Source organism: Scomber japonicus, chromosome 6 (genome assembly GCF_027409825.1).
Source record: "Scomber japonicus isolate fScoJap1 chromosome 6, fScoJap1.pri, whole genome shotgun sequence".
Taxonomy (NCBI): Eukaryota; Metazoa; Chordata; class Actinopteri; order Scombriformes; family Scombridae; genus Scomber; species Scomber japonicus.
Genome location: NC_070583.1, coordinates 5,551,231 through 5,563,001, shown reverse-complemented (window position 1 = coordinate 5,563,001; position 11,771 = coordinate 5,551,231). Strand labels below are relative to the sequence as shown.

The following is an 11,771-nucleotide window of genomic DNA, read 5'->3' as shown; positions in this document are numbered from 1 at the left end:
ACAGTAAAGCAATATAAACTCATTGGCCTCTTTATTAGGTACACCTGTGTAATTAATGCAATCCAATACAGCAGCTCTGCTTTAAATTCCACATTTATTTTCAGTTTTTGTTGACGAGAAAATGGTCATTCTGCTTTATGTGTATTATTGAGGTCATAGTGGGTGATGGTGGTGTATTAGGGTGCATTATATTAAATGGTGTTACTAATATTTTGTCCATTCCATTAACATACATGAGAGGAACAAAATATTAGGAGCACCATCCAATATAAAGCACTCCAGTATGCCACCACCACTTAGTATGACCTCAATAATACTAATAAAGTAGAATGAACACTTCTTTTTTTGCAATGGTAGCAAAAACAGCCCATGTATTGGATTGAATAAGATTGCAGAGGTGTACCTAATGAAGTAGTCTGTGACTATGTATTAAAATATGGACAATATAATAACCTCACTCAGACAGAATTTGTTCATTTAAATGTTATTAGACAGATGGCAGTTATTGCACAAACAGTTGGAAAGACACAAATAAGGTTGCATGTACAGTCATTGATGTGGAATATTGCACTTTGTGTGTGTGTGTCTTTGTTTGCCTGTGTGTGTTATTTATTGAGTAGTCTTATGGTGTCAGTGTTTTGACACTCCTTTATCTCCTACCTTAGGGCAGCAGGGAGCCATGGCCATGTTTTGGATGTTATGGGTCTTTAATAACCTCCAGTGACTTCCTAAGGTACCTGAGTGTACAGCTGCTGCAGGAGCTCCTGCAAAACGGCCTATAGGACAACACACAACTGGATTTACAAGGAATTCAGTTTGAATTGGGTAGTATATTTTCTAGTCCCTCGGCTTCCTAAAATTGGGAGTGTATGTGTAAAAATGGCTAAAAATCTCCTACTTTACTTACCAGAGGTGAATGCAAACATACTAAATTTAAAGCTGACAGTTAATCATTGTGTCACCAATTACAAAATATGTCAGACAAATACTAACACTTTAGAAATTAAATATAAGGAGGGTTACACTAAATTTATACTGATGAAGTGAAAATATATTGTACTGATGTATATTAATGTTTTAATAGAAAAAATGTACTGATTATTTTTTGTATCAATAAATGAAATAAAATTCTTACATATAACATTCATATAAAACCTAACACAATTTTATTTTGCAATTAGAGAAGATATAAAACAATATATATCTTAAAACATAATTTCTCATTCTTACTCAATCATTATTAAAGCATAATTTTTTTTGGTGGTTTTGCCTTTAGTTGGCCTTAAACAACTCCTTGGTTGCTTTTTCATGTACAGTACCAGTGAAAAGTTGGGACAGACTTTCTCATTCAAGTGAATAGGAATGTGTGTCATCATTTTTGACTAAAAGACTAAATGTTTCCAATGAGCTTTGATGTATTCTTAGTCCATGATGTTTATGTCAGTGACATAACCAATTAACACTGTTTGCTACAGTTCTTTCAAAGTGTAACCTGGCCTTTCTGTTATTGTGGCTTATTGTGGTGAACCCTATGAGCTTCTGCTGACAGTAGTTTTTGACACATCGACACAATTGTCACCATTCCAAGTGTTCTTCAGTTATCCACTATAGTGATCTTCTGTGGTACAGTATTTAGAAAAAGCTAATCAGTGTATTTCTTTCTTCTCAACAGTGTATGAAACCGTTGTTTTCAAAAGACCTTACATTTTGGTTGTGTCTATGATTGATTGATTTTGACAGTTCAGCCTCATGTTGGCCTATTTTCCTCACACTGGCACTTTCTTTGTCATATTGTTGAGAAACCCCAGACTCACTAGTTCCATGTAACAGCGTTATGTAATTCAATTGTAAATAAAGGAAACTGTAATCTGTTACAGTTACTGAGAAAAAATGTGTCATTAAATTACAATTATTTATGAAAATGTTACATCTGAAGTCACACCTTTAAGATTTTGCTCAGGAGGGTTTTTTTCCTAATTTTTTAATATTTAACATGTTACTGAATACATATATTACCTCTGGTATATTACCACTCAATACCAATCTGTAAATAATGTTACGATTATTTTTATTATATATATGTTATTATATATATTTTTACTATTATTGTTCTTATTGTTTTTTACTTATTTATAGTTCTGTATTCTTTTTCTCATTGCTGCTATTCTGTTCTATTTTACTGTCCACTTGCTGCTGTAATCATGTAAATGTCCCTATTGTGACTAATAAAGGAATATCTTATCTTATCTTATTGCTGTTTTTAATTCTTTGACAACAATATTATTTATATTTTGTAAATAAATCATGACGTGGGCTTATTTGGAGCACACATAGGCTTAAATGGTATCACAGTACCAATTAAGCTCATGCCAGAGCTTCGACTTTTTTCATCAAATATCTTTATTTTATATTCCAAAATCTACATGAACTAATGAATACATGTTCAAATGAGAGATAAATCTTGCTTTATAAGAAATGATCTCCTTTATAAATCGTGTCAGTATCCATGAAAACACCTCAACTTAGGTTTTGGTGCTTAATGAGTACACTAACCCTAACAGATGAAAACATTGTTTAGAAAATTAGAAAGGTAATCAAAAAGTAATCAAATGTAACAAGTTACATTACTTTGATTATGTAATTGAAATAGTTACATGACTTATTACATTTTAATAGGATAGTTAGTAATCATTTCCAAAGTAACCTTCCCAGCCCTGCTGCTAAGATTCTCCCAATATGGAAGTGTACAGCATCAAATGTACCCTCATTGCCCTTTTTATTCGGAGATCCCACCACTAGAGGGCACCAGCTGCTTTCTCTCTGCCACGACTGACGTGCTCGAAGAAGGCAGTTGGTGACGTCACCACGTTGGAGCATGCCTACTACGCTCGAACATAAACAAAGGCAGGACTGAGCGCTGCAATAAACTGTTCTCTGTTGTTATTTTATATGCTAACCATACCGAAAAGATTGAACAGCGACTCGTTTCTAGAGCAATGGAGAACGCATTATTGATTCGAGTGAGCGTGTTTACCGACCAAGGAGGTAGGAAATACATGGAAGATGTGACCGAGGTCATAGTTGAGCCCGAGCCGGGAGAAGATGAGCCGACGACGGGCGAACCAGAAGAGAGCAGCGGGGGCGAGCGTACAGTCAACTCTGACCAGGCTGGTGAAAGCACGAGGTCTCCGCAGGTTGGAGACGAGCCACATGAACCCGCACTAACGGAGGAGCACTTCTCCTCAGAAGAAACGGCTTTACCGGGAGGTCAGAGCCCGCCGCGAGCTCCGCCGAGCGCCGCGAGCCATTCCCGCCGTTCCGTGGCTTTCTTTGCTGTGTTTGACGGTCACGGGGGTCGCGAGGCTGCGCAGTTTGCACGGGAGTATTTGTGGGAGTTCGTCAAGAAACAGCGGGGGTTCTGGTCGGACTGTGACCGGGAGGTGTGCTCTGCTATACGGAAAGGTTTTGTCGCCTGCCACCACGCTATGTGGAAAAAGCTACGTAAGTTTCCTCACGCAGCGCACACAGGGGCATTTGCCGTTATCAGTTGACGTTATGTGTTTCAAATATATCTGTACCGCTTCCTCTGAGTATTACAGGCATCACCCTCAACTTCACTTACCAAAACCGCACTGTAATGTATGGCCGACACCCTAAACACTTTTTACTCGCTCATCGACGGTGGCGCTTGAATGTCTGGTATAAAAGCCGAATTTACTACAATATTCTGCGAACCCTGAAGTGACCTTCTCTGCGCTATGTGATTTTGTATGTAAACACATGACACGACAACCAAAATGCGTTGGCATATTATTAAGCCGTTTCTCTATATTCGGATATAGAATAGCAATCAAAAGTAGCAGAGCTAACAAAGTGAGCATAGCCGGGTTCACTCCAAACAAAGCCTACTCCAGCAGACAGTCAACCGGTTACCCATTCAGTAGTATGTTCCTTTGGTAGTCAATTTGAAAAGTAGTAAATATTTTATCGTTTTCTCGGATTCACTTTGTTTCATTTCAAATCACAAATTTCAACTCTTTATAAAACCTATTAAGATGTGTATGTTGGCGCTATGCTATAAAGAAACCAGTCAGCAGTCTGGATATGCCTGGGCATGTCAGCTGTTCAACAGCTGTTCACAAGTGGTGTCTACACAGTGAGTGTAAAGCGCATATCTGACTTGATTACATTGGAAAGATTTGCGCCATAACAGATAAACACTGATTCCAGTGAACTGACCTTTAGATCACAGTGTTCTTGACAGATTATGGTCGATAAGTAGCTCAGTATGTCAATGATGTTTTGATTAAGAGTAGCATAAAGCAAAAAGAAGCTTTTATCTGCCAGTCCCTTTTGAGAGATGAATTTGCTGTGCTGTTATAAACATGTACAAGAGAGACTGCTTTCTTTTTCACTTTCTCTTTCTCTTGTCATTTCAGCCGAATGGCCAAAGACACTCACAGGTCTGCCGAGCACGTCGGGCACCACAGCCAGTGTAGTGGTCATCCGAGGAAACCGGATGTATGTGGCCCACGTTGGGGACTCAGCAGTGGTTCTAGGGGTCCAGGATGACCCTACAATCCCCTTCATCAGAGCTGTGGAAGTAACACAAGACCACAAACCTGAACTACCCAGAGAAAGGGAGCGTATTGAAGGTCTGGGAGGGAGGTAAGGCTTAACCCATGAGACACCCTGCCTCTGTATTTTATTTCAATATAATATTATATGACATACCCTATTTTCCAAATTGGACATTTTGGAGTATTTTTGTTACCCTACTTGGACGTTGTTGCTCGGAACATAACTATAACTTGTCAGGTTTTTTTACATGGTCCTCATTTAATCAAACTGAGTCAGTTTTTTTACTGTGGGTTGTGACAGTAAATGAATCATAAGTTAAAGGTGACATACTCCTTTTCAACAGGTTAATATAGTTCTCTGAGGACTGCTGAACATTCCACTGAGATTATACATTCAAGCATACTTCTATCCCCCTCTGTTTCAGTCCTGTTATCTGTTGCACGTTATCTGTGGACCAGAATGGATGAATTATACTCAGCTTGATTTTACTTGACTGTCCCTCAACAGAATTAATCAAACATCACCAGCTATATGAGTTCAACAGGCTTACCTGCTGTATAAACAAGAAGACCGCATCTAACACAGTAAAACTTGCAGCCTTCAACTTTGAGATTGAGTCACATCTGTTATTGATCCATCACACACACATCTAACCGTTTTCCAGGCGTGGCGGGGAAATTTCCACCAAAAGTACAGTGAATCCAACAGGTCTTCACTTTGGAACTGAGGTTAGATGACTTTTTGCATCTGGAAAAACAGTCTTTTATAGATATCTTTGGCAGGGATGTTCACACTCTGCTATGGGATTGTCATTGTTCCTCTTAACCTGTGAGATAGATCACTGCAGCTAACGCCAGGTCAGGGCTGGGCGATAAAACAGTCATGATACAGGGTCTCAATAAAATTTATGTTGATAATGACGATAAACTTTGGACCACATGTGACAGTCAAACTCAGTAGAGACTGTGTTTATTTATGTTATTTATTTGTTTCAGCTTAGCACGAGAGTCTCTACTGTGTTTTTTCTGTCCTTTATGACGGCCGTTACGCTAGTTTCTCTCCCCTTTTCTGCTTTTTGTTGGTGAGTGATTTGTGCTGCACACAGTGGAGCAGAGGAGAGACAGTGAACCAAGTGAACTACTCAAGTTAATGAGAAATACACTCATAGTGCTACTTTAAGAAGAATTTATTTATGTCATCCCCTCTCCTCACCTCCCCCAATATCCTTGCCAATTGCCAATTTGATAGACATTGCCCGACCCTAGTTAGGTTCAGAAAAGACCTTGATGACTACACAAGGCTGCTGGAAAGAACAGCTAAAAGGACAGCCGTAAAATGATTAATCAGATGCGTTTAGCTTTTGCCCAATGTTGTAAGCAAAAATCTGACAACTCATCACAGAGTTACTTACTGCTGTAAAAAGTCACGACAATATTACCAGGCCTGATGTTTGAAGTTTAAATGTTGATGGAGGTTCCCTAGAGTCTGGATGTCCCAACTGCAGGGACATGTCAACAGACATTGAGAGGCTACCAGACCCCTGAAAACTGTATTAGCAAAATGTCATATGCAGTTATATGGGTCAGTGACAAATAAGAGCAATTCAAAAATATCTTTAAAGTTAGTTTTAAAAACAGCATCAGGTTTGTTAAAATGTACATTTAGTATTTTTGTTTTTTTTTTAAAACCAAAAGTAAGATGCTCCTGAAAATGTCAAATGGTGTAACCACAAAAAAAAAATCAATATTTTATCACCTTCAGTGTATTTAAGTGGACTTAGAAATGTTTCCTGATCTCCATGATTCTCCAGATTAAATGTAATATTTAGAACAATTGTATTCCATTAGCTTTATTTAATATAAAAGTTATAATGTAAGATCATGCCAAACTAGTTGCTATGGTGTTTTATTGACTATTTACTGTTTTTAAGCAAGTTGAATTATTTGGTACAAAGCTTTTATGGTTACACCACTTAGATATTTTTGCCATAATCCTCTAATATATTCTCTCAAAAATGGACTGTCTGTCCTGTCAGTTGGACTGGACTGACTGTCTGGCTCAGTGCTGTCGGATTAAAAGCAGACATTTTATGCTGGGTCCACAAAAAAAGAATGTGTGCAAGTTATTCATACCAAATGGACAAACACCCCTCACAGAGCCGTGTATCAGAGGAGGGGTTTGCTGCTGCCCCGTGCTGCGTGAAATGAAATATTCTCAGTTGCTGATGACCAGGAGTCAGGAGTGGAGCAGTGATATTACAGACATGTGGCATACAGACAGCTTGTACTGTGACAGCAGGGCTGCCTGAGTGAATAGAATAGTAATTCACAGCTGCTATGTTTGGAAAATTCATGATGCATTTCCTGATTTTTACATTTTATTTGCCAATATAGCAGCTTCTGGGTGCACTGCCTTACATACAGTATGTAAATTGGAATTGTAAATTGTAAATATATATATATATATATATATATTTACAATTTATATATATATATATATATACATATGTGTGTGTGTATATATATGTGTGTGTGTATATATATACATATATATATATATATATATATATATATATTGATGGTTCATTGTATACGTTTTTACATATAAAAACACATATTTTTACAGCTCTTCAATTATTTACAGCATTATTTTTGGCTCACTTACTTCTACATGCAAATTAAAAGTGGGATCAGTTCTGATGTGCCATGCTGACAGGCCTAAGCGCCAGATTTAGTTCATAAACAGGAAAATGTTATTTCAGAAATATTTAGTAGTTTGTTTGTTTCTGCCAGACACAAATCAAATGTGGGAATATGAGCAAAGCGTTGATGTCTATGTATAAAAATATAACAAATACCAGCATAGGTGGCATCCACATGTGAAAATCTAATCTTTTAGCAAAACATTGAGACTACAATTAACTTTGGTCAAGAGTTTGGTATATACGTCATAGCTTTTTGCCCTAATTCTTTGCTGTGTGCCAGATGTGGAATGTTGGAGACTCCATCCCTCATATTTGCCACGCTCTGGATGTGCAACAAACAGTATCATTTTTTCAATCAAACAAGTCCTGAGACTCCCAGAAATATGAATAATACACATAGACCACCAATAAATGATATTTTATCAGTTATCTGTGGTTGGGCAGTGACCCCTTCTGTCACAGGTTTCCTTCAGGGATGCAACCAACCATTATTTTCTTTATTTGTCAATCTGTCAGTCATTTTCTCAATATATTGAATAGTTGTTTGCTCTCTAAAACATCAGAAAATGGTGAAAGATCCTGGTCACCGATTTTCAAAACTCAAGAGGACATCTTCAAATCTTTTCTTCCAAACTGCAGTCCACAACTCAAACATATTCAGTATACTGTCATAGAAGACTAAAATAAGCATTCATTCATTCACATTTGAGAATTTGCACATTGTTTTCTTAAAAATGATTCTAAACAATAATCCATTGTCAAAATAGCTGGTGATTAATCTAATAGTTAACAACTACTTGATTATTTGGCTTATCATTGCAGCTCTAGTGTTGTTATCATAGTAGCCATATGTATTGCATGGTTACTGCAATACATATGGTATAAATATACCAGTGAGGTGGAGCTGTCAATATACTCTGCCTGTCACTCAGTGGTAAAGGAAAAGCAGATGCTGTGGAAGCAGGCTTGGTTTTTATCATGCCGGATGTCATGGTTGAAGACATGGCAGTGTCAGTCTGTCATTCTGTCCTCCACCTTGATCCACACAAATATCTCAACAAGTATTTGATGGATTGCCATGATATTTGGTATATTCATGGTTCCCAGTAGACAGTGCCATTTTTTTTTCGTCACACGAGAGGGCAGGACAGGACAAAAGGTCTACTGGAGCAGGTTGGACGGGAATCATATAAATAATAGGTCATGTTTTACATATAAATATCTAGTTCTAATATGAATGAGCACTTTTTATTTTGAACACAATGTTAGTGGTTCTGCTGTCTGCTCTGGAGGCAGACTGCCTGTTGGTTCTAGAAGCTGACATTTTTTCAGGATTCCTGTGGGACACCTACGTAAACAGGATGGAACGGGAGTCATTCTTCTGGGATTGGGATGGGACGGGAATTTGTTTTTTAACTCTGTCACGGGATTGGGATGGGATGGGACATGAATATTTTTGTTGGAGTGGGATGGAACAGGAGTGAAAATACACTCCTCTATTCCCCAGAGGTTACATCCTAATGACTTCGTAATATTGTATTATTTTTTATTTTTAGGGGGAAATATGTAAAAAAAAATTGATTAGATGGACCACTGGGTTTCATTGTGAGCTGCAACAAACTCTTAATATAATACTAAGTAGCAGCTTCTCCTCTCCTCTATCATTCTCTGTCTCACAGTGTGATCAAGAAGTCTGGAGTGAACCGGGTGGTCTGGAAAAGGCCGAGGCTGAGCCACAACGGACCGGTCCGCAGGAGCACCGTCATTGACCAGATACCATTCTTAGCAGTGGCTCGAGCTCTAGGTATGAAAAGCAACCATCGGTCATGTTATGGTAGCTGTGACTCAACATAACTCAGCAGTTTTAATGATGATGGGATAAGTGATGCTGTGAGTTATAATGACTGTATTTCTGTTACATCTTTGCAGTGTTAATTCTGGTTACAAAGTAAATATAGGTGCTTTAGTCTCACTCACACCTTTTCTCAGGACTGTGACTGTGCTTGATTGACATCTCACAAATGTTGCAGTTGAATGTTAAGGTTTGCATTGAGTGGGCTTGGTGATGGTTGGTATCAATTCAGAATAACAGACACTAGCTATTTCCTGTCCTGGTAGACAAAGGGTTAAGACACAACTCTGGCTTGGAATTACTTGTCATACCCCTCCCTACCTCTCTCTCTGTCTCTCTCCTTTCATTTCCTGTCTACATCTATATTATTAGCCATCCAATAAAGGCAGAGATTCCACAAAATAAAGGTCATGGAACGCCCTTTTTTTGTGTTTCAGTCATGTGAACCTTTGCCAGATTACACAAGAAGGAATTTTTAGACAAGTAAAAGATAATAAGGGTTGTATCAAGTTGATTAAAACACATGGAACCACCCAGCCAGTCATCATGGAGAGTGTTTTTTTCTAGTGATGCCTTGAACTAAACTATACTTGTGTATAACAGGTGATCTGTGGAGCTATGACTTCTACAGCGGGGAGTTCGTGGTGTCTCCGGAGCCGGACACCAGTGTGGTGACCCTCGACCCCAGAAAACACCGCTACATCATCCTGGGCAGCGATGGTCTGTGGAACATGGTGCCACCTCAAGAGGCCATCTCTATGTGTCAGAACAACGACGAGGCAATGGTGAGCGGAGACGTTGTTGACTACGATCAGCTGTAGACTAAAAGTTAGGGAAGCGACCTGTTTATAATAGTTAGATAATAGCTGGACCTTGTAACCCTAACCCTTCCATGCTTCCAGGCACCGTGTGGGGTATCGAGCGCCCGGCAGCTGGTCAGCCACGCTCTGCTGCGGTGGCGCCAGCGGATGTTGCGCGCCGACAACACCAGCGCCATCGTGATCGCCCTCCAGGAGCCCGGGACCCCCCAGGACACCCTGCACCACGAGGAGGTGCTGCTCGACCTCGCCAAAGTGTCCCAGAGTCCTCCCACCTCCCAATCCCGCGCTGACACTCCTCTTCTACAGGTGAGCGCAAACACAGTGAGAGGAAATTGGGGGGAGATTTGGGAGCATTAAGAAAATCTGTTCTAAACTAATGTGCTCTATGTTGTCTACAGCGCACTCAAGAGGAAGACTCCTGCTCGGTTGTTTGCGACTTCCTCCCTGCCCTCGAGCGACGGGACGGCCTATCAGGCGGGAACAGCTTGTACCACATGGATCTGTCCGACCCGTTCGCTCTGACTCCGCTGTGTCTGAACGGCAGCGCTGAGCCAGACAGTCAGTCCAGTCCAACTGAGAGGACAGTCAGCAGCAGGACACCCAACGGCAAAAGAACTATTGACGCATCATCACCATCACCATCATCATCATCAACGCCGGCGTCGGGCCTGTCGGCTAAGAAAGCGCGGCGCAGGACTGCAGACAGGCCGCCGCTGGTCCAACACAACGCAGAGAAGAAACAGAAGGAGTCGAGCAACGTCTCTCCCATTCTACAGCAGCATAACAAGACCACAGTGTGTGTGTGCTGAAACACACACACACACACACACACACACACACACACACACACATACATATAAATGAACACATCAACATGTTGCCTCCCATTGTCATCTATGTCTTCAGTGTTTTTTTTCTGTGGGTGTCTGGTCTTTATGTTACTTTGCAATACTCCTGCACATTCTCACAGCGCACAACCTGCCTCACACTCTTTTTTTATTTTTTGTGGGTTTCAAAATTCCATCCTGAAACACCAATTTAATTTAACCTTCATCTTACTTCACCTCTTTCTCATAACAAATGTAAAAAAGAAAAAAAAGAAGAAGCAAATAATGACTTATGACGCTGATGTAAATATCCTGCATTTTATAGTGGAGTATTGAGAAGTAAGTGAAGCTGTTCATTTAAAACAAATCTATATTTTTATACAGTCTTTTATTGTACGATGATAAAAACATGACATTTCCTCGTTTAGATGAGCTCCGTCGCAACTTTCATCTCTGAACCCTCCTCTCACTCTGTCCACATTAGCTTTGCATGTCCACTTTTACCCTTCATCTTATTTAATCACTGGAGAGAAATCTTGAATATAAACTGATGGTGCTGCTACACTCACTCACAAACCAGTAAGCTACTACATCGTGTATATTGATATATAAATATATGTAATAGGAATGTCAGTGATTAATCAATTGTCGATGAATTGCTGTCGATAATTTGACCGATTCAAAAATCTTTATTAACGGATAACGCAGAAGTCGAGGGGCGTTTGGTGTAACTCTTAGAAACTTGTGTACATTTACTGCAGGAGCGGTTGTGCAACCAGGTGTAGGCTTTAATAAGGTTGGGTTTCCAGGTGTGGTTGGGACACATGAACCTTTCCTGCTGTGTAAGGAAGAAAATAGTCACTGCGTGCCTCAATCTGCTCACTGTGGCACAACTTTGAAGCATGAAGTTGTGAAAACTGCACAGATTTGTTGTTCAGTTCATTCAGGCTGAGATCAGCCCTATGATGCAGCTAATTATACACCTC

General features: G+C 39.6%; 1 protein-coding gene across 1 annotated transcript; it reads left to right on the top strand.

The window, feature by feature from the left end:
• Positions 1 to 2,970: 2,970 nt before the first annotated feature.
• ppm1da (protein phosphatase, Mg2+/Mn2+ dependent, 1Da) lies at positions 2,971 to 10,771 on the top strand. Its single transcript, XM_053320959.1, has 6 exons — positions 2,971 to 3,501; positions 4,440 to 4,668; positions 8,965 to 9,089; positions 9,741 to 9,922; positions 10,040 to 10,264; positions 10,357 to 10,771. Exons 1-6 carry the CDS (start codon positions 2,997 to 2,999, stop codon positions 10,765 to 10,767), a joined length of 1,677 nt encoding a protein of 558 aa, XP_053176934.1. The 5' UTR covers positions 2,971 to 2,996; the 3' UTR covers positions 10,768 to 10,771.
• The last annotated feature ends 1,000 nt before the right edge of the window (positions 10,772 to 11,771 follow it).

Bases quoted from the DNA above. Each gene is read 5' to 3' on its own strand.
- ppm1da (XM_053320959.1), top strand. From the start codon at position 2,997: ATGGAGAACGCATTATTGATTCGAGTGAGCGTGTTTACCGACCAAGGA. The intron at 3,502-4,439 runs GTAAGTTTCCTC...TTGTCATTTCAG, and splicing joins CGCTATGTGGAAAAAGCTAC to CCGAATGGCCAAAGACACTC. The intron at 4,669-8,964 runs GTAAGGCTTAAC...TCTGTCTCACAG, and splicing joins ATTGAAGGTCTGGGAGGGAG to TGTGATCAAGAAGTCTGGAG.